A 24,369-nucleotide genomic window follows, 5' to 3' on the forward strand; every position below is an offset into this window, starting at 1 on the left:
CTTTGATGACTAAGTCCATCTTTTAACTTATCTCCCAACCCCTCGTTAGGCCCCTGCTCCTCTTCCACTTTCTATAATACAGCTAGAATGATTTTTTAAAGAATGAAATCACTTGCTCAAGGACACACAACTAGATAGCTGAGGTAGAACATGAACTCTGTTTAAAAATCTATGAGAGGCTCTAAATTTTACCTGGGTATAATTTAAGCTCCCTTCTTTCCTTACACAAAAATTTACCTAGCACCTCCCATGTGGCAGCCACTCTTTGGGAAATTGAAATAAGTGGTGAGTAAAACAGATATGTCTTCTGTTTTCAAGGAGCTCACAAATTAGCGGAAGGTATTTGATCATAATCAAATAAAAATATTTAGTCACGAGCTGCAATGACTGTGGAGGGGCATCTACCCAAAACCATGCTTTCAGGATGTGCACACTCATCTGTCCACCTGACAGATGTGTCAGCTACTGATGGCTCATGCTGAGTCCCTTCTGGGAATTGCTTCCAGCTGAAGATAGTTCTCATGCACGATGGGAACTTGACCAATGAGTGTTTGGTGGGGGTTACAAAGGCCTTACCCCCTTTCCTCAAGTTGAGATACCTCTACAAAGCCATCCATGGCTCCTTATGGGGCTGACTGAGACCTCTACTGTATCTGTATCACAGCTCAAGTTCTGCTAAATCCTGCTTCCCTTGACTCCTATACATGTTGTTCCTGAGAGCAGCCCCAGTAAATCTCCTTCAAACAGTTCTCCATACTACAGTCTATTTCCAGAGAACCTGACTTAAGACAATTGCTGTGATAGAATACTATGAGAATATAACATAAGGAAATTTAATTTAGATTGAGGATATGGAGCCCAGAATGTCTCTTTTAACTTACATTTCAAGAAACTTGAAAAATGAGAAACAACAAGTAATAAGGGAATTTTTGGCAAGAGGAAATAGTATGAGTGAAAATCCAGAGGTTGGAAAAGTCTTATTACGTGTTCAAGGAACTTACGCAAGTCCAGTGTGGTTATTGTACAGTGAAGACGGGTGGGTAGGTATTGATAGGAAATGAGTCAAAAGAGGCAGAGGCCACAAACATCATAGGAAACATTTTAGTCTATGTCAAGATAGTCATTATCTTAAGTGCATGTGAAGTCTCTGAAGGATTTTGAGTAGGATATTTAAGCAGTTAAATTTACATTGTAATATGATCTTTCTTGTTGTTCTATGGAGAGTGGATTGGATGAGGGCAGGGGTGGAAGTAGAGCAGTTAGAAGGCTGCAAATTGCAAAAGTAGTAGTCAGACCAAGGGATAAGAATGGCCTAGAATGGAGCTGCAACCATGGCCATGGGGAGAAGTAACTTACTTTGCAAAATATTTAGAAAAAAAAAAAGTGATGAGATCAAGGGAAGTATTGCAAGAGGAGAGGAAGGAAGTTCAAGAAGGGACCAAATTTATAGTCCCTTTCCCAACCAAGGGTTAATGCCTGGCACAGAGGATGCCTGTAAGCCTCTGCTCTAACTCCAATGCTGGCATCTGGTCTTAATGTTCAAAACCTGGGCCTCCCTATTGGTTACATATTTTGAACAGTATCCCTGTGCTTACCCACCAGAATCATCAAGTAGCCCAAATGTTGAGAAAGGGAAACATTCTAGGACCTTGAGTCACCTTACCTTTGATGTGGCACACCCTTCTGGGATGAGGGGTGTGCCGGACTAGAAAACAACCTCCATTTCTAGCCATAATATGGCTGCATTTGCTCTCAAACTGAGGAGCAGACACTGGGGACTTGAGGCTCATGTTCTCAGGATGTTGGTTTGCCCCTCTCCACTGTTGCCACAAAATGTCTTGGGGTTCTACCTGGTAACCTCACTTCCAGAGGTGCTCTGACCCTGAAATTATAAAATGACAATCATTCTGAGGAGGGGTTCTTGACATTTCTTACACATCAAATATTTCTTCATTGGTTGCACTGCTGAGTTGTTTCCCTTGTCAAAGCAATGTGAGGCTATTATACTTTCAGATTAAATTTTTGTAAACATTGAAATGAATTCGGGTATGGGTGGAAGCAAAGAATTTTTCCCTGGAAAATTCAAAACATTTGTGAGAAGCTTAAAATACACTCTATATTTAATTACATTTAACGTCACTTTGTTAGCTTACCAACATAAAAATAACAGGTTATCAATTTTGATATAGTAAATGAAAATGATAGCTTTAAAATACAATACCCACAATGTGCTTTACATGAATACACCTTTCATATTATGATATAATATACATATGAAGACCTTTCATATTATACTTTAAGAAAACCAGTTTGTTTGTTTGTTAAGTAGGCTTCACCCTCAGCACAGAGCTCAATGTTGAGCTTGAACTCACAACCCTGAGATCAAGAGTCCAATGCTTAACCAACTGAGCCACTCAGGTACCCCTAGAAAACCACCTTCTTAAATTTGTATCATCTAAAATTGTATCATCCTAAAATTTGTACCATTTTAGGATGGTAAAACCTAAAAATAAGGGGGGTAAATCTGATAAAAGAATGATATTGTACCTACAATTGATAAACTGGAGAACATTTGACATGTTGTTGTTTGTAATTTTCAGTATTATTTAATGATTTTCTTTCAATCACTCTGGAATTATTTATTAGATAGCTAAAGTGTCATAGGCCTAAGGGATCAAAGATAATGTTATGGCTCTTAGGGAATTTACAATTACGTGGGGGGAAAGTTCTGGATTACTAACATAGGAAAGAGTTAAACAAACTTTCTTAAAGATAACATATTACTAGAGCACCTGAGTGTCTCAGTCAGTTAAGCATCCAACTCTTGATTTCATCTCAGGTCATGATCTCATGGTTTGTGGGATTGAGCCCTACATTGGGCTCTGCACTGACATCCCGGAGCCTGCTTGGGATTCTCTCTCTTCCTCTCTCTCTGCCCCTCCCCACTCATGTTCTCTCTCTCTCTCTCAAAATAAATAAACTTTAAAAAAATGGCATGCTATCTTGAAATATAAAGAAGGGTTTTTTTCTGGTGTTTGTTGTATATTTCCTATCTTATTCATGATAGCAGGACTAGGAAATTCACATTTTATTTCTAACCACGGCAGGGAGTTTTTCTGGTCAGAATAATTTTCAGCATCAAAATATGTCCATATTCTAGAAATTGCTCTCAAGATTTTGTTGGGGCAGACATTTTTAGTTCATTGACTACTTTTTAGACCAAAGAATCTGTGTTCAAGTTTTCCATGGTATACATTCAGAGTGTATGGTATATGTTATCAGTCCTGTTACCACAAATACCTAACGTTCATAAATTCTAAAACTATTCTAGGCTAAATAAAATATGTTAAAATATTTGAACTCATAAAGTACTATTATCTATCAATAAAAAATATTTTCTTATTGTTCCTTATAAATAATGAGTTAATTCCAGCCTCTTTGTGTAACCCAAACTATAGCCTTACTCATTCTTTCTGTGTGGGACCTTTTGCACAATTAAGTCAGTAAATTCATTTTTTTATCTGTATTGGAGGAAAAGGGTACAATAGACAATTTGGAGAGTGGAACTTTCAAGTTAACTTTCAAGTTAAAGTGAACTGAAACTTTAAAATGAGATGTATGGTCCCAGCTTTTCCATTAACAAGCTAAGTCACCATGGATCAATTATTTTATTTCCTAGATTTTTATTTTTTCATCTGAAACCTGATGAGATTGACTGAGACATCAGCTAGAATGTTCAGCTATTCTACTGGGTGTGTCTTACCCTCATTAATCCTTTCTTAGGTTAATTTGAAGGGTAATGACATACTTCAAATTCTGGTATTAAAGGTCAATAAACAATGAAGAAAACTCTTTCTCCTCTTATAAAAAAAACAGTGCCTTCAAGAAGTCTGGAATTCATCTTGCTTTTATATTTTAAAAGATGCTATAGGGCTTTCTTTTGTATTACAGAAAATTTAATTACCTGATGTTGTGGCTTTTATTGTTTCTTTTGGAGGTTTTGAAATAATGTCAAAGGGATTCAGGCAATATGTAAATATTTTATCCACATATATCATTAAAAATTTTACAAAATCCAATATACATTATGTACTGTTGAAAGTCTGACTTACACTTAAGTTTTCAGAAATTAGATAAATGAAAAAGTCTGGACAAAGTTGTACTTTGAATTGTTCTAGCAAGTGATCTAATAATGAAAAAATAAAGCTATCTCAAACCTGAAGAAAAGTGAAACTATATTTTTCCCTGCAAAAGTTCTTAAAACAATGTCTCCCACAGACTGGGAGAAAATATTCTGAAACACATATATGATAAAGGACTTGTATCCAGAGTAACAAAGAACACTTAAAACTCAACATTAAGAAAACAAATACCAAATTAATAACTAGGTGAAAAAGGTGAATAAACACCTCATCAAAGAAGATTATCAGATGGCAAATAAGCACGCATATAAAAAGATACTCAACATCACTTATCATTAGGGAATTGCAAATTAAAATAATGACATAGCACTACTCACTTATTAGAATGGCTAAAGTCCAAAATACTGACAATGCTGGCAGGAATGTGGAGCAACGGGAACTCTCACTCATTGCCAGTGGGAACACAAAATGGTACAGCCACTTTGGAATATAGGTTGGAAGTTTCTTTCAAAACTACGCATACTCTTACCATAGATCCAGCAATTGTGCTCCTAGGTGTTTACCCAAAAGGATTTGAACTCATGTCCACAGAGAAACCTACACATGAATGTTTATTCATAATTGTCAAAAAATGGAAGCAACCAGGGTGTTCTTCAATAGGTGAATGGATAAATTGTAGTACCTCCATACAGTGGAATACTATTCAGTAATAAAAAGAAATGAGCTATCAAGTCATGAAAAGACATGGAAGAATGTATGTTGTTAGAATGTATGTTGTTAGAAGCCAGTTTGAAAAGCCTACACACTGAGTGATTCCCACTACATAACATTCTGGAAGAAGCAAAACTATGGAGACAGTAAAAAGATCAGTGGTTGCCAGAAGTTCTAGAGGGACAGTGGGGGAATAATGAATAGATGGAGATCAGGGGATTTTTAGCACAGTGAAACCAGCCTGTAGTATACTGTTCTATACTGTAGTTGTGGATATATGACATCATGCATTTGTTGAAAGCTACAGAACTGTACAACACAGAGTGAATGGTAATGTAAACTATGGACTTTAGTTAATAATAATGTATAGTTTTTGTTCATAAATTGTGACAAATGTAACACACTAGTGAAGATGTGAATAATAGGGGAGACTGGGCAGGGGCGATATATGGAACTCCCTGTACTTTCTGCTTAATTTTTCTGCAAGCTTAAAAACCACTGTAAAAAATAAAGTCTATTAATGTAAAAAACAAAAAAAGAAACTAACTCAAGCCTGAAGAAAAGCAAAACTATTTTAGTTGCTATTAATGATGGCCCACATCTTTCTCTTCCACTTGTTGCCTATATAGATTTTAACACTCCTTAACTGACTGATAATACATTTTGCATTGATTTTAGTGGATATCTTTCCAAAGTTCATGAATTGGCTTAAAATAATATTTCTCTATTTAAAGATTTCTCTTTATTATAAGCATTGATTTGGGGCTATAATTTTTTTAAGACATAAACTCTAAACAAATGAATCATTCATTCTTCTACAAAAGGTTAGATTTTTTTCCCCCCAAAGGCAAGAGAAACATGAAAAGAACATGTTATTAAAATAAGGAATTAATAGAGGACCAGAAAATAATTTACTTGTTGATAAACAAGCATAATCTTTGTTAGAGAATCAGAAATCTCATTTATTTTATAATGAAGTGACTAAACATTTTCCTGAACCAATATTAGAGCATCCCATCAATGCAAAATTGGTCAATACATATCATGGACGGACTCCGTAGACGAAATCAGTTATAATAACTTCTGTCATGTGCCATGAATTATTTACAGTTTTGTGATAAATAATAGGTATTTTTTAACTCCAAAACAAACAAAAAACACCACAAAGAAAAACACACACACACACACACACACACACACACTGTTTCCACTATTTTAGCTTAGTAGGTATTTGCTGTATAATATGGGGCAGCAGTTCTCAGCCTTCTTTCCCCACCTGATGCACATGACAGGTGATGTTCGGAAGAAAGACATCACCATCCCATGTTCAGATTTTAAAGAATGAATTCCACAGTTGTGGTAGAGCAAAGTACTAAAAAAAAAAAAAATCAATCACCCCAACTATGGTGTGTCAGTAACTGTTGCTCACAGGAGCTGTATAAACAGGTTTTAACTCCAATCTTTCCAAACAGGTAGGCACATGTCATCGCAACTAAACGTCAACAGGTGTGTTAGAAAACTTACCCTTCTTTTATTAATTCCTTTTAAAAGCTAAACAATTTCTAAACATGAGCGTTTTAGTTATTATCAGTAAGTATGTTGGGTCTCGCCTCACTGTGTTGCAAAACCTCGGTGGAGCCCTCCTGGCTATGTCCAAAAAGATGTGCTGAGTGAAAGTAGCCAAGTTCCATTTATAATTCTATTCTACTTGTGATGCCAGCATTCTGCTTTTGCCTTGAAGAGGAAGAGAAAAACCTGTACAGTGGTAACTGATGGAAAATCTAATTAAAATTACCCTTTGTCATTCAGGGAATCGTGCAAGCACTTCTGGGAGCAGTATTTCCTTTTCTATAGCCTCTTGAATCTACCTATATATTAGCAAGTCACTGAATTTTATTTAGACTAACATGACAAAAAATCTTCAAAATCTAGAGTTTCAGAGGTATGATTAATCATGTAGAGCTAAATCTGGTCATCGTTACTTTTAAAATATGTAAATCTAGGGGCGCCTGGGTAGCTCAGTCAGTTGAACATTCACTTTGGCTTAGGTCATGATCTTGCGGTCTGTGGGTTGGAACCCCGCGTCCGGCCCAGTGCTGACAGCTCAGAGCCTGGAGCCTGCTTCGGATTCTGTGTCTCCCTCTCTCTCTACCTCTCCTCCACTTGTGTTCTGTCTCTCTCACTCTCAAAAATGAATAAATGCTAAAAAAAAATTTTAACAAACATAAAATATGCCAATCTGTATTAAATATTAATAATCTTAGTCCAAAGTAACACTTATGTAAGATGTATGTTTAAAACAAGAGGATACGACATCTGATCAACAAACAGCTGTAAGTTACAAAGAATTCCTAGAGATGTAAAGATTGTTATTTAGGTGATGAATGCTGAACCATTTTGCAGGTCACCTCGCCTAAAAGGCATGCCCCTAAGATCTTCACTGCATTCATTGCTCTGCCTACAGGAGACTTTCTCCTAAGGCTAAGGCTTCCTTACCCTTCTCTAAAGTAGTTCCCACCATCTTCCCTGCCTGGATCACTGTCTATCCCTAACTCTCCTTAGGCGATCTCCATAAGTGCATGTTATTCCCTGGCTTTTTTTTTTTTTTTCATTTCTGTGTTTATTTTCCGCTTCTCTCCATAGGATATCATAATCAAGCAGGCAATGGTCTAGTCTAAGTTCTGTATTCCCAATACCTGTCACATAGTATATGTTCAGTATTTGTTAAATGAAGTTGAATGTTATCCACAGAACAAATGTCTTTATCCCACAAACTTAGCTTATTTTATTTGTATGATCTCCTCAAAGACAGGTGGTTTACTTTATTTTTTTTTTTTTAGGTGGTTTACTTTAAAAGATAATACCTCATTACCACAAAACAGATTTATTTGGCCTTCACATAGTCTTGAAAAGAGGATGAACCTGAGATCCATTAACTAAATCATACCTAAACTTTTTGAAAATTATTTTAATGATGAATTTAAAATTATACCTGAGGACAGTTTTTAAAGAAGGTGATCTTGTTCACAGGAACTCAAGGCTATTGATACACTCCAAGCCTCATAATGGGTCTATGCTGAGTTGTCACTGATTTCCTTAAATCTTTGCACTTGAGCTGGGAATTTTTAATTGGCAGAGACAGCCTAATGTCTAATGCATCCAGTAGAATATCACTGTCTCCCTCCAGTTTCTCCCACTGTTGCTACAAAGAGCCCAGGAGGCTCCCTGGTTGTTAAGATACACTGCAAAGCTTAGCAACGTGGTAACATTCCTTAGGGAAATCTGAGTTCCAGAACCTCTTCACCCCATGTTCTCAGAGCTCCACAGCTTGACAAAACCACATGGTAGCAGTGACTTTTCTCAGTTTCAGACATATAATAGTGTTGAATCGAATGAAAGAGAAAGAGAAAAAAGAAAGAGCAATTTTAATGATATTGATACTTTTCTCCATAATTCTGCTTGAAGAATACATACTACCCAAAACTAGGGGGAGAAAATGTGGGTGATTTTAGGATATCCCAGTCATTCTGCTTGGTAGTCAGCATGTCCATGGCAACAACTTGCTCAATAGTATTGAAAAAAAATTGAAATGTTAATTAAAAGTCATAAAGAAACATTAAATAATACAGTTAAAGTCATAGGGTTCCCTGTGAAAAAGGAAGGTGGAATCATACATAGTAATTCCATACACGCACATACACATATACACATACATACATGTGTCCTTCAGCTCTCCGGATTATATACACTAGTGCTTCCTAATATTTTTCTTTTCAGACCACGTATGGTTTTTAATTTCTAAATCAGTCTCTGAAATCAATGTAGATAGTTTCTAAAGGGCAAATACTAATTTAAAACAATGCAAGGATACAGTCTAATTCGGTCTGGATTTTTTTTGTTGTTTGGCCCCAAGAATTAAAGGCTAAATATCTCCTCTTGCCTATAACCCATTCAGGACTTGTACCACACTATTTTTCTGTATTTTATGGAAGATTCAAACAATTTTCTAATGTAATTTTGACATTTTGAAATGTTCATGCTACATTTTGTATCAGGAATTTGCTTTCCACAGCTAGTCATAGAGACTTATTTCTCCTTCACATGAGAGAGTCCAAGAGTCCAAGGTTGGTATGGAAGCTCCATGGTGTCATTTGGAGCCTAGACTTGTTCCACATTTTGGTCCATCTTCCTTGATATGTGGCTTCCCTCCTTGAAGCTAACTCTTATCCAAGATGGTTCCTGAAGTTCCAGTCATCCGAATGGCTACTATGTTACAGACGTCAAATGCACAGTGCCGGCAGACAAGAAAAGGAAAGAGGGGTGAGTACAGACAAGGACATGATGGCTATGTGCTCCCTCCATAAAAGCCTTTTCATGAGTCCCAGACAATAATCTAGGTGCCTTGATCACTTCTAGCTGCAAGGTGGGGATAGAAAGTGTAGCTTCTTCACAGGGCATATTGCCACTGATTTCTCAAAGAGGGGCTCAGTTACCAAAAGAAGAGTGAGATAAAGTATATTGGGTTATAAACAGTTTCTACCACAGATCCTGACATTATACCTGACCCCTGTGGAAGAGGTTTTGACACTCTACGCAGTTGCACCTTTCATTAGAGAGGGCGAAGCGTCCATCAGAGGGAGACATACCCCTGGCTATGTAACATGGTTCTGTTGTATTTTCTTTATAGGAAGACCTATGAGACCTTCCTTGTCTCATTATTGGGAAAAATGATACAACTGGTTTGTTTGGGCACGGTTGGCAGTAATTCTGTCAGAAACGCGGGACAGAGGTTACTCTGCTGCCCTTGCTCAGGGCACACATGTATCTTTGTTGCCTTGGAAACAAACTGCTAGTCTAGACACTCAAAGACAGAAAATGGATGGAGAGATTTCTTGGAATATGTGCATATTTGAATGGTGATTAGTGATTTAAAAACACCTTCTGTAGTAGTCATAAACAGGAAATCTCCCAGGTTGTTCACTGTCCACAGATATTTTGAGTATTGTTGTGGACTGAATGGTGTCCCCCTAAATTCATATGTTGAAGCCCCAACCCCCAATGTGACCATATTTGGTGATAGGACCTTTAAGGAGGTAATGAAGGCTAAAGGAGGTCCTAAGGGTGAGTCCAAATCTAATAGGACAGGTGTTCTTTTAAGAAGAGGAAGAGACCCCAGAACACACACACACACACACACACACACACACACACTCTCTCTCTCTCTCTCTCTCTCTCTCCCTCTCCCTCTCCCTCTCCCTCTCCCTCTCCCTCTCTCTGTCTCCATACACACATGGAAGAAAGGCCATGTGAAGTCACAGCAAGGAGGGGTCCGTCTACTAGCCAGGAAGAGAGGCTTTACCTGAAACCAACCTTGCCAGAACCTTGACCTTGGAATTCCAGCCTCCAGAATTATGAAAAGATGAACTTCTGTTGTGTAAGCCACCCTATCTGTGGTATTCTGTTATGGCAGCCCTAGCACATTAATACACATGTGAATATGCAGAACACTCCGTCAGGTGCATTTTCTCCATATACAAGCAGTGTGGCCACATCTTGGAGCTGTGAATGGATTAGACCTATTGATTTTTATCCTCATTTTGCATTTTTTATAAAAATCCCACTGGTGTCTGATTACCATATAAGAAAGTAATGTAAATTATTTATGAAAGGCAAAAATGTAATTGAAAACAACACAAGAATAAAACTTATTTCGTCTGGTGTCTTGCCCACCGTGTACTTTGTTCTGTCAATTTTGGAAGCACATGATTCAGCCCTAAATTTGCAACAAGTATCTGCATTCATAGAAAAGAGTACTTTGTGATCGCCAGAGCATAACAAAAGTACTGATGTAAGTATAATAGAAAGAATTCTAAATTAGCCTCTACATTTCCTCACCACTACTGTTCATACCCTGTATAACCCCCTTCCCTTGATTGTGGGCACATCTGTGAATACAATGGATGTCACTCTTGTGATTAGGTGACATTCTATGGCAAAGATGAAGAGGTTCTGCAGATATAATTCAAATCCCAAATCAGAATTGCTCTGAGTTCATCAAAAGGAGATTGTTTGGGGGTGGATCTGACCTAAGTTTTTTAATGTTTATTTATTTTTGAGAGAGAGAGAGAGACAGAGCGTGAGCAGGGCAGGGGCAGAGAGAGAAGGAGATACAGAATCTGAAGCAGGTTCCAGGCTCTGAGCTGTCAGCACAGAGTCAATGTGGGACTCAAACCCAGGAACCATGAGATCATGACCTGAGACGAAGTTGGACTCTTTACTGACTGAGCCACCTACACATCCCTGACCTAATTTTTAAAGGAGATTTAGGCCTTCCCTAAGATCAGACAAGCTTTCCTGCTAGCCTTAAAGAAGCAAGCTATCATGAGTTCTACAGCTGCAAGGAAATGAATCTGTCAACAACCCTGAGAGCTTGGGAGACGATCCCAAGCCACAGATGAGACCCCAAACTCAGCTGGTACCTGGACTGCAGTCTTATAAGACCCTGTTTTGAGGACCCAGCTAAAGCTAAGCCATGCCTACAGTCCTGGCACATGGAAACTGTGAGATAACAACTTTGCATTGTTTTAAGTTGCTAAGTTTGTAGCAATGTATTAGGCAGCAAAAGAAAAATTAATACAGTAAAATGAAACTTAGGAAGCATATTCATAGTCCATACTCAATTATAAAAACAGTATCTGTTTCATGTATCAGATTGTGATCTCTTCAAGTGAGGCAGGTTGTGGAGACAGTTCACAGGATTCCATCCTAAAATGTATCCATGACTTCTCAGGGTTGTGTTACAGTTCTCAGCTATGTGTGTGTGCTTGGGCAGCAAGCCAAGCAGGTTGAAATGCAGCTGGTGTGCCCTAAACAGGAGTACTGATTGTTACCAGCTGTGTCCCTCCCAGTTGGTTGGTATCCATGCCATAGTAGTTGTTTGATATTTTGAATATCATCTCTCATTATCAGACAATTCCTGTCTTCTTAATTTTGAGAGATTATCTACAATTGCCCAAGCAAACCAGTTCCTTGGGAGAAGTGATTACTGCCTCCACTTGAAATTTAAAATGTCTCAGATGGCAGCTCATTGGGAGAGCATGGATGGTCCAGTGAGAAGGACAGGAAGTAGAGACAGGACACAAGTTAGGCAGGTGCAGCACTTCACAGGGTTTTTACAGCTTTGAAATCATTCCAAGACCCATGACAAAACCTGTTACAATTCCAGGACCTTTGAGTTTCAACACACTACTGGTAACATCAGTGGTGCAAGCCAGAGGCTGGGTTTTCTTAAGACCTGTCTGATAGAGGGGTGCCTGGGTGGCTGAGTCAGTTAAGTGTCTGACTTTGGCTCAGGTTATGATCTTGTGGTGGGTGAATTCAAGCCTTGCATTGGGCTCTGCACTGACTGTGTGTAGCCTGCTTGGGATTCTCTTTCTCTCCTTCTCTTTCTCTGCCTCTCCCCCACTTGTTCTCTCTCTCTCTCTCTCTCTCTCTCTCTCTCTCTCTCTCTCTCTCTCTGTCTCTCTCAAAATAAATAGATAAACTTTAAAAAGAAAGTGAAATGGAAGACCTGTCTGAAAGAAAGGAGCCTTAGCAGGAGCCTAGCACAGCCCATAGGATCAAACTCTTGAGAGTCAGAGATGACTGTCTAAAGAGGGGTTATGCAGAAGCCTTTTCTTTTCACTATTTTTGCCAAGATCTGTGTGTGTGTGTGTGTGTGTGTGTGTGTGTGTGTGCACATAGGGAGTGTGCAGGAAGAAAAGACAGGTGTCCACCATTATCATGTCACTCTTGACCTTGCATGTATTTTGTGTGTGCCATACACCCCGCAAGGACATTTTGAAAATAAGTCACTTTTATTGCCCTTATACTAAAGAACATCACTGGGCAGAATCTGAGTGATAAGACAGTTTACAGAGAGAGAAGATGGAGAGAACTCAGGCTTCTGCTTCCTTCTCAGTATCTGTCTCAGTGTCTCTGCCTCACTCTTAGCTTTATTCTCACGGTAACTGAGGCCTCTGTGTTGCTGCATTTTACTTTCTCTCTTACCTTTCAGCTAAAATGGTTTTGTTTTAATAAATGTCTCACTCCACAATGCTGCATATCATTCATTCTTTTCCAGAATCTCCTTTGAAAATCTATGCACCAGACATTGTGCAAGGTGCTGGGTACACAGTCATGAACAAAAAAAACCTGGATGGTCTGTTTCTTCATAAAGTTCACAGTCTAGTGAAGAAGACAGGCACTGATGACGGAAATGCACAAACATATATGTACAATTTTTGTTGTTGTTGTTGCTAACGTTAGGTAGGGAAACTTGGGTTAAAGCAGAGAGATGTCATGGGATACAGGCTCTTTCCTTTTCCCCTCTTCCTGCTCCAGCAGTCCTTGCCTGTATCTTTTGTTCTTGTGGTCCTAGGGGGCTGTTGCCCTTCCAAGCCTGGCATCTGCATTCCATAAAGAAGAAAGCAACCTGGAGTCAGCAATGATGGGGAGAAAGCAGCCATTTCCCAGCCATCCTCAGCAGCTTCTGCCTATGCTCCTGGGCCACGACACTGTCACACTGCTGTCTCTGTCCCAGGGAAGGTTGATAATTGTTGCGTTTTAGCCAGACACATCACTGCCTTGAACAACTACTGGGGGTTGGTTAAAAAGGCAGGCGGTAGGTAGCATCATGTGCCGCAGCCCTGAAGGACAAGAGTGGGGTCCCGTAAGGAAGACAGGACAGCCAGGACGAGCCCCTCTGAGAAGATGATATTTAAGTTGAGACCCTCAGCAAGGCACAAAGTTAGGAGGGAGGGCACTCCTGTAGAGAACAATCAATACTTTAACTTGAAATGCAAAATTTACTGTTGTCTCCTATGTTTTTCATTATACTAGAAATTGATTATCTATTACAAACTTAGTTCCAGATGCCATTCCAGCTAGTTTAATGCTGAGAAAAGGAATCTAGGATATTATCCTGTCATTGTGTCTCCTTGTAAAGAAAATTTTTCAAAGCTCCAGGCAGCAATACCTGTGCAATCCTAACTTGAGGATAATTCAAACAAGGAGACAGTCCCAGGTTTGGTTGCCAAAATCTACTTTCACTTGATTCAGATCAGCATGTTTGTAAGTATACGCTTTAGATGAAAAGAACTTAATCCCTCTTTTAACTTCTATACATTTATATCTCAAACAGACTCAAACACATAATAAACCTATACATCACCTCTCAGGTTGTCCATCAAATATTAACTGTCCTAAATGCGTGTCCCCAGAAGAATTAAGGTTTGTCCATCAAGGTCAACTCTGGAGAAGATGGTGGAGGAGGAGTACCCTAAGCTCTCCTTGGCACATAGATACACCCAGATAATACCCACATCAGTGTAAATAACCCAGAAAACAACCCAAAGAGTGGGGAGACTTTCCACAGCTAAATGTAGAGAAGAGGCCACATTGAAGAGGGTGGGAAGGGCAGAGACATGGTCAGGAGCCTAACTGACCAGCAAGAATGTTGTGGGAGGGAAGGACACCATGAGCACAAAGGAGAGAGGAGCAAACCCCACCCCAGGCACCCCAGGCATGGGGGACCCACATTGGGAAGACAAATCTTCATAGAATTTGGCTTTGAAAACCACAGGGTTTGACTTCCTGAACTTTTACAATCAGTGGAGCTTAACACCTGGAATTTTAATATTTAAAGTTCAGGAGACTCAGCCAGAGGGCAATAGGAAACTGAGTCCCTACCCTTAAATAGACAGCACAACAAACATCCCTGCCAAGAGACACCATAGAAAGAGCAGTTTGAAAAATGTCTGGGGTTTAAGGGAGGGAGATTTTTTTACTAATCTCAGAAAGTATGCTGGAGGGATAGGGATCTTTGGGAGACTTCTACAAGAACAAAAGAGCTGGTGAGAGTAGCCCAGATACACAGACACCTGCAGGAACCAGCGCAGTGCAAACATTCTCTACCTAATTTGCTAGCACTGTGCCCCACGCAATCCCCACTCCCACATTCTCCTGCAGACCCACCCCTCCAACTTGGCCTGGATAAGAGTTCTCCAAAGTGGCTACAGGTCCCTTTCCACATCGGACCAGCACAAACCTGTGCCTATCACCATGTGCGTCGCCTCTGAGTTCTCCTGTGGACTTATCACCCCAACACACCCTTGGCAGGGGTCCATCCAGTGTGGGACCACAAATGAGGCAGTGTGCAAAGCAGCCCCAACAGGGGCCAATACCACTCCGAAGTGATTCCTGCGCTGAGGAGAGGAGAAGATAACCACATGTAATAGTCTGACTGCAGCCCCAGCAGTGAGCTGGGGGCAGACACCTGGTGTTACCCCAGGCCTCACCCACCAACAAAAGCTTCTCATGGGAAAATACAGGGAAAGTGCCCTACAGCCTGCTGTTACTGCATTTCTAGCAAACACCTGGTCTGACCTAACTCAAGCACAAGGTGGTCCCAGATTGGTCCACCAACAACACAGGGATCAAACACTGCCCACAACAAAGAAAGCAAGTGCAGATGACTGGACCGAAGGCAAATGTGATTCAGCCACAACAGTAGTGTGCACACAACACACATAGGAGACGTCCTGAAACGCCAGGTTCTGGTGAACAGAGGATATTGCACTGTAGGGCACTACAGGACCTCTTCATAAGGCCACTACTTAGCAGGAGATGTAGCTGACTTTCCTAAAATATAGAAAACAGAGTTTGACAACACGAGGAGATAGAGGATTGTCCCAAATGAAAGAAAAGGACAAAAATCACAGCAAAAAAACTAAATGAAATGGAGATAAGTGATATGCCTGTTAGAGATTTAAAGTAATAGTCATAAAGATACTCATTGGACTTGAGAAAAGAGTGGAGGACCTCAGTGAGACCCTCAACAAAAAGACTGAAAACATACAGAGATAAAGTTTCCCAGACAAACAAAAGTTAAAGGAATTCATCACCACTAACCCAGCCCTACAAGAAATGTCAAAGGGGACTCTGAGTGGAAAGGAAAGGCCATAAGTAGGAGTAAAAAAGGAAGGAACCATAAAAGCACTAAAATCAAGTATATCTATGAAAATCAGTCAAATGACCCATAAACTAAAAGGATGTAAATATGACACTATATACCTAAAACATGGGAAGAGAGGGGAGAGGAGTAAAAAATCAGGTGCTTTTAGAATCAGTTCAAATTTAAACAACCGTCAACTTAATATACAAACCTAATGATAACCACAAATCAAAAACCAGTAATAGATATGCAAAAAATAAAGAGAAAGGTATCCAAGCATATCACTAAAGAAAGCCAGCTCAAGCGCTTGGGTGGCTCAATTGGTTAAGCATCCACTTCAGCTCAGGTCATGATCTCACAGTTTGTGAGCCCATGTTGGGCTCTGTGCTGACAGCTCAGAGCCTGAAGCCTGCTTCAGGCTCTGTGTTTCCCTCTCTCTCTCTGCCTCTCCCCCACTTGCTCTCTCTCTCTCTGTCAAAAATAAATTTAAAAAATAAATAAATAAATTGAAAAAAGAAAGAAGAATAAAATAGAAGAAAGGAACAGAGAAGAACTACAAAAAATAACCATAAAACAATGAACCAAATGGTAAAAAGTACACACCTATCAATAATTACTTGGAATTTAAATGGAAAAAATACTCCAATCAAAAGACACAGGGTGACAGAATGGATAAAAAAGCAAGACCCATCAATAAGCTGCCTGCAAGAGACTAATTTCAGACCTAAAGACATATGCACATTGAAAGTGGAGGAATGGAAAAGCATTCATCATGCAAATGGCAGTGAAAAGAAAGATGGGATAGCAATACCTGTATCAGACAAAATAGACTTCAAAACAAAGACTGTAACAAGAGACAACACTATTTAATCATAAAGGGAACAATCCAATAAGAAGATATACCTAGTATAAATATTCATGCACCCAACATAGAAGCACCCAAATACATAAAGCAACTATTAAAAAAGATAAAGGAAGTAATAAGTAGTAATACAATAACAGTAGGGGACTTTAACACCCCACTTATACAATGGACAGATCATCCAAACAGAAAATCAACAAGGAAACAGTAGCTTTGAATGACACATTGGAACAGATGGATCTAACAGATATATTCAGAACATTCCATCCAACAACAGCAGAATACACACTTTTTTCAAGTGCACATGGAAGATTCTCCAGATTACATTACATATTAGGCCACAACACAAGTCTCAACAAATTCAGAAAGATTGAAGTCATACTGTGCATCTTTTCTGACCACAACAATATAAAACTAGAAATCAACCACAAGAAAAAAAAATCTGAAAGAGTACAAATATATGGCAGTTAAATAACATGGTACTAAACAATCATTAAATCAGCCAAGAAACTAAAGAGAACATCAAAAAATACACAGAAAGAAATGAAAATGAAAACACAACAGTCCCAAATCTTTGGGATCAGCAAAAGCTATTCTGAGAGGAAGTTTATACAACACAGGCCTACTTCAAGAAGCAAGAAAAATCTCAAAAAAAAAAACCTGACCTTACACCTAAAGGAGCTGGAAAAATAAGGGGAAAAAATCCAAAACCAGTAGAAGGAGGGAAATAATAAAGATTAGAGCAGAATTAAATGAAATAGAACCTAAAAAAAACAATAAAACAGATCAATGAAACCAGGAGCTGTTTCCTTCATAAGATCAATGAAATTGATAAAACTTTAGAAAGACTCATAAAAAAGAAAAAGAAGAGAGAGAGACAGAGATGGGGTGCCTGGGTGGCCTAGTCAGCTGAGAGTCTGACTTCAGCTTAGGTCACAACCTCATGTTTCAAGAGTTCAAGCCTTGCTTCAGGCTCACGGCTGTCAGTGTGGAGCCCACTTTAGATCTTCTGTCCCCCTCTCTGCATCTCCCTTGCTTGTGCTCTCTCTTTCAAAAATAAATAAATGTTACAAAAAAGACAGAGGACTCAAATAAACAAAATCAGAAATGAAAGATGAGAAATAACAATCAACACCATAAAAATACAAAGGATTATAAAAGAATATCATAAAACATTATATGCCAACAAATTGGATAACCTAACAGAAATGGATAAATTCCTAGAAACATATAAACTATCAAAATGGAATCAGGAAGAAATAGAAAATTTGAATAGACTGACTAGTAGCAATGAAATTGAATCAGAAATCAAAAATTCCCTAACAAACAAAAAGTCTAGGACCAGAGGGCTACAAGTGAATTCTACCAATCATTTAAAGAAGAATTAATACCTACTTTTCTCAAACTCTTCCAAAAAGTACAAGAGGAAGGAAAAACAAAACTGGAGGTATCAAAATCCCAGATTTGAAATTATATTACAGAGCGGTAGTAACCAAAACAGTATGGTACTGTCACAAAAACGGAAACATAGATCAATAGAACAGAATAGAGAGACCAGAAATAAACCATGATTATATGGTAAATTAATCTTTGACAAAGCTGGAAAGAACAGGCAGTGGAGAAAAAGACAGTCTCTTCAATAAATGGTGTTGGGAAAACTGGGCCACTTTATTACAGCACACACAAAAATAAACTCAAAATGGATTAAAGACCTAAATGTGAAACTTGAAACCATGAAAATTCTAGAAGAGAACACAGGCAGTAATTTCTCTGACATTGGTCCTGGCAACATTTTTCTAGATATGTCTCCTGAGGCAAGGGAAACAAAAGCAAAATTAACTATTGGGACTACATCAAAATATAAAGCTTCTGCACAGCAAAAAAACATCACTGACAAAACTAAAAGACAGCCAACTGACTGGGAGAACATATTTGCAAATGACATATCTGATAAAAGATTAGTATCCAAAATATATAAAGAACTTACCAAATTCAACACCAAGGAAACAAATAATCCAATTAAAAATTGGCAGAAGATATGAACAGACATCTTCCCAAAGAAGACATACAGATGGCCCATAGACACATGGAAAAATGCTCAACATCATTCATCATCAAGGAAATGCAAATCAAAACCACAATGAGATATCACCTCACACCTGTCACAATGGCTAAAATCAAAAACAAAAGAAACGAGTGTTGGTGACGATGCAAAGAAAAAGGAACCCTTGTACACTGTTGGTGGGAATGCAAACTGCTGCAACCACTGTGAAAAACAGTATGGAAGTTCCCAAAAACTTAAAAATAGAATTCCCATATAATCCAGTAATTCCACCACTGGGTATTTGCCTAAAGAATACAAAAACACTAACTCTAAAAGATATATTCTCCCCTATGTTTATTGCAGCATTATTTACAATAGCCAAATTATGAAAGTAGCTCAGTGTTCATCAACAGATGAATGGATAAAGAAGTAGTATCTATACCATTTATATATGTATATATTGCAACAACATGGATGAACGTAGAGGCTATCATCCTAAGTGAAACAAGTCAGTCAGAGAAAGTCAAGCACCATATGATTTCACTCACATGTGGAATTTAAGAAAACAAATGAAGAAAGAGAGAAACAAAAAAGATAAACAGATTCTTAACTATAGAGAACAAACTGGTGGTTACCAGAAGGGAGGTGGGTGTGAGAATGGGTGAAATAGGAGAAGGGGATTAAAGAGTGTATGTATCATGATGAGCACTGTGTAATGTAATTGTTGAATCACTATGTTGTACAACTGAAACTAATATAACACTATATATTAACTGTACTGGAATTAAAATTTAAAAAAAGGTTATCCATCAAATATTAATTGTCCTAAGTGCAATATGGTATCTTACACTGGATACTCGAGTAGAATAAAAGGCCTAGAATGCATCTTCTATGGGGATTATCCCACTCGTGTTTTTTTTCCTTTATGCTTAACTGTCTACTGGATACGTCCACTTAGAAGTCTTACAGACACTTGAGAAAATGGTTTGTACTCAGCCAAATAATAATAACATAGTAGTATTATGTATCAAATGCTTGTTTTCAAATCAGAGTCAGTGTTGTGTTGAGTACTTTACATGGATTATCTCAATTTTTACAACTCTTTGAAGTAGATATTATTCTTATTAGATATTATTATTCTCATTTTATATGGGACAAAACTTAGGTTTGGAGAGGTTAAATAATGTTCTCAAGGACATGCGGTCATGGTCTAACTCAAGTCGGCCTGCCTAACACAACTAATGATTACCTCTAGAGCTATTTAAAGCCCTGTGCACTACGATTAACTTGGAAATGTAATGCAAACACTTAGAAATGAGTTCTACCATTCTAATTCTGTTCTGGGGGTTTTTAACATCTAATATCTTTAAGGAAGCCCTTCGCGCCAGGCTTAAACACTTGAAATATGCCTAGTCCTCAATGAGATGTGCTCTAAGTATAAAATATATATGGAATATTGAAGACTTATTAGAAAAATAAAATAAAATAATTAATAACTTTTAGTATTCATTATACTTTTAAATGATAACATTTTGAAAAGATCAGTTTCAGTAAAATGTTGTTAATATCCATTTCACCCATTTATTTATACTCTTTTTAATGTGGCTACCAGGAAACTTAAAATTGCATGTGTGGCTCACATTACAGTTCTATTGGACAGCACTCTTTCACCTTGCCCCAGATGCAAAAACATTCTGCTTCTCACATGGATTCTCTTTGACAGGTATTGACCCTTAATATTTCAAAACTGAACACAAACAAAGAGTCCTCTTCACCGATACCAGACTTCAAGCTGATCTTTGGAGTATAAATAAATTATTTGATAACTGTTACAACAGATCCTTAGAATACTGTAGGCTTGATAAAGGCTTTCTAAATTTCCTGGGAAAAGAAGCTGAGCTAAGGATCAAGGAGGCATGTCTCCAAGCATTCAATTCAATACCAGCTAAATAATTAGGATTCTGCATTGCATAAAGGAGAGCTGGAAAATAACAACATACCTTTAGACTGGCTGATGTCTAGTGATTTGGAGACAGCATGGACATTGCAGGAAAAGTCCATTTTTAGTTTTCTTTATCTTTTAAAGACAATTGCAAGTCAGTGCTCTTGTTTTATTGGATGAATGAGGGAGCCATTCATTCATGTTCACAACTTCTTATGTTTTTTTTCATAACGAGGGGAGATGTGAAGAATACTTGCAGGATTTCCCGTGGGTCAGGCTTCTTCTCTGCGCCACAAACGTAGATGACCCTGAACAAGGGGATGCAGAGGAGGCTCAGATGAAGCACTGAGGTTGGCAAAGGAGAAACGGTAGATTACTATGTTGTTGTGAGCTCTCATGCTTGCAACTCTATTATCTTTACCATAGTTTTCATCTGAGAGTAAGGAAATAGTGAGTTAACTTTTAAAGGTTTCATAATTTTAATAATTCTTATTAATTTTTATTTTGGAATAATTTATTTTACTTATTTGTTTTATTTTTTAAATGCTTATTGTATTTTTGAGACAGAAAGAGACAGCACATAAGCGGGGGAGGGGCAGAGAGGGAGACACACACACAGAATCCGAAGCAGGCTCCAGGCTCCGAGCTGTCGGCACAGAGCCCGACGTGAGGCTCTAACTCGTCAACCATGAGATCACGACCTGAGCCGAAGTCGGACACTCAACCTACTGAGCTACTCAGGCACCCCTGGAATAATTTTAGATACATAGAAAAATTGCAAAGATAGCACATAATGTTCCTGTATAGCCTTCGTCCAGTTTCCCCTAATCTTCCACGACTGTGGTACATTTGTTAGAACCAAGAAACCAACATTAGTACATTACTATTAACTGAACTTCAGATTTCACTTGGATTTCAACAGTTTTCCCACTAATATCCTCTTGTTCTGTTTCAATATTCAACACAAGATGTCATATTGCATTTGGCACAAGCTGGGATATGACTTGCCCAAGGTAGGGATTATGGATTTTTTATGACAGCTCTGTTGAAGTATAATTGATATACAAAAAGCCTGCACATATATAATGTATATAATCCGAGGAGTCTGGACATAACACAGATACCCATTAAACCATCATCACAATTAGAGTACCAGACGTATCCATCACCCCCAAAAGTTTCCTCATTCCATTTTTGTGGTTGTTGTTTTCATGGTACAAACATTTAATATGAGAAATACACTTTTAACAGATTTTTAAGTGCACAATATAGTAGTATTATTAACCACAGGCACCATGTTGTACAGAAGTTCTCTAGAACTTACTTGTCTTTCGTAACTGAAGTTTTATACCCACTGAGTAACAACTCCTCACTCATTCCTCCCTGCAGCTCCTGGCAACCACCCTTCTACTCTGCTTCTGTCAGTTTGATTTTTTAAGAGACCTCAGAGAGTGGAACAGCAATATTTGTCCTTCTGTGACTGACTTATTTTACTTAGCATGATGTCCTCTAGTCTCATCCACAATGTCGCATATAGCAGGATATCTCTTATTAAGGTTGAATAGGGGCATCTGGGTGACTCAGTCGGTTAAGTGTCCAACCTCAGCTCAGGTCATGAGCTCACAGTTCGTCAGTTCAAGCCCCTCATAGGGCTCTGTGCTGACAGCTCAGAGCCTAGAGCCTGCTTTGGATTCTGTGTCTCCATCTCTCTGCCTCTCTCTCTCTCTCTCTCTCTCTCTCTCTCTCAAAAGTAATTAAACATTTAAAAAATTTAAGGATGAATAATATTCCCTTGCATGAAAATATATAATCCCTACCTTGGACAAATGGGAAGATTCCAGAGAAGATGGGTCCTCTCATTTCACCCTGTCTTGGGAGCACACTACAGAAAATTATCTCATTAGATTAGCTAGTTAAGATCTTGCAAGCTAGTTAAGGTCTTGGGTGGCTCAGTGGGTTAAGCGTCCAACTCTTGATTTTGGCTCAGGTCATGATCTCACAGTTCATGGGATGGAGCCCCATATTGAGCTCCATGCTGACAGTGCAGAGCCTACTTGGGATTCTCTCGCTCCTTCTCTCTCTGCCCCTCTCCCATGCTCTCTCTCAAAATAAATAAATAAAACTTAAAAAAAAGGCCTTGGAAGGGATAAAAAGTTAATGTGACATAGAACAGGTATGTTTTGAACAGTCATGTGACAAAGGGGAAAGAGACTGGACAGAATGACATATAACCTGCCGACCAGGAGAGAGTGAAGGAGTTGCCTGAGGAGGGCAGTAGGCCCCAGAGTGAGTGGGTGGATGGGCCAGGCTGGGGCAGGCTGGAGTGTGCATCTTTCTTCCACACTAGATGGGAGCCTCTGAGCACTGGGGCCTGTGTCCTCCTCATCTTCCTACTCCTCCCTGTGATTTGCGCACAGCAGCTCAGCACATACTGCATGGTGGTTGGTTGAAAAGGGAACGTCCTAGAGAAACATCTGATAATAGCATAAAGGTGGGTGAAGTCTGAGAAAGGCAGGACAGGGGAAAAGGGAGGAAAGGCCTTAACGGGAGAATGAAAGAGACAGCAAAAGAACAGGCAGTGACAGAAACAGAGGCAGAGAGGAGACAGAGAGGGGGGAGAGCCAATTAGTAACAGACAAGGAGAAAGGAAGCAAGGAAAAGCGCAGAGGTTTTTGCCGGGGGAGCGTGCCGCTCTTGGTTCAGACTGAGGAAGTCTGCTTTCCCAGAGCAAGTGGAGGAGAGAGAACAAAATGCACAGTGAATAGCCGCCATTTATGATCCTTAATTTGTGCCAAACTTTTCATCTCCATCATGGCATCTAATCTTTAAGATACTTTATGAAATAAGTATTACTATGTACATTGTAGAGAATAGGAAACTGACACCCAGAGAGATGAAATTATTTGCCCTGATAGCAAACATGTTAAAGTGAGGCTTATCAGATTCCAAACCCAGTGTTGTTACTCCTGACTAGTGGACACTGAGCCACTGCCAGACCATGGGGTCTTGACTCTGCTCAGGCAGTAAGAATCGATAAAGCTGTGTGCCTGTAGCTCTGAAAGTGCCTCCTGAGGGCGGTGCAGGGTTTTGTGTGACTCATAACTGTCTCTGTATACTGAGAATTCCACATAGTAAAGAGCAGGGCCATTGGGTCTTGCACAGGAGCTCTGACTGCCAGCTATATGCGACTTTGGGCTTAGGCACTTTGCCACTCGATGTTGATGTTTTGTGTGTAAGTTAGTATATTAAATAATGTCTATTTATTAGACCACAACCTTCTTCCCCCAAGGTCTACTCCATAAGTTTTGAGACTGCATTGATCTTGTTAAAGCCGTGGGCAGAGGTTTGTCCCAATCCCAAATGTCTCCTGCTCTAGCTACTTTGGTGGAGACGGGGGACGGGAAGGACAGGGCAGGGTACAGTAGAAAATAGGGACAGGGAACCTGAGCAAAAACCTTGCTGAGCAAACATCTGAGTTAAAGTCAGAACTAAGTATATCACATGCACGCATTATTTAATATACCAGCTTACTGGGACATCTATGACCCAGGGGCGCCTGGGTGGCTCAGTTGGTTGAGTGCCCGACTTCAGCTCAGGTCATGATCTCACAGTTCGTGAGTTCGAGTCCCGAGTCAGGCTCTGTGCTGACAGCTCAGAGCGTGGAGCCTGTTTTGG

At 39.1% G+C, this 24,369-nt stretch overlaps 1 protein-coding gene across 2 annotated transcripts in view; it reads right to left on the bottom strand.

Moving 5' to 3' along the window:
• Positions 1–8,108, bottom strand: part of CB1H4orf17 (chromosome B1 C4orf17 homolog) — a 35,010-nt gene extending 26,902 nt beyond the window's left edge. Inside the window, exons 1-2 of one of the 2 annotated variants that reach the window (XM_042933960.1) lie at positions 7,846–8,108; positions 1,664–1,882 (exon numbers count right to left, since the gene is read on the bottom strand). In XM_042933960.1, the coding sequence (XP_042789894.1) occupies positions 1,664–1,790 (127 nt within the window). In that variant the 5' untranslated portion in view covers positions 1,791–1,882; positions 7,846–8,108. The remainder of the gene's footprint in view (positions 1–1,663; positions 1,883–7,845) is intronic. The other variant, XM_042933961.1, reaches the window with a different exon arrangement.
• Positions 8,109–24,369: the final 16,261 nt, after the last annotated feature.

This window comes from Panthera leo, chromosome B1 (genome assembly GCF_018350215.1).
Source record: "Panthera leo isolate Ple1 chromosome B1, P.leo_Ple1_pat1.1, whole genome shotgun sequence".
Taxonomy (NCBI): Eukaryota; Metazoa; Chordata; class Mammalia; order Carnivora; family Felidae; genus Panthera; species Panthera leo.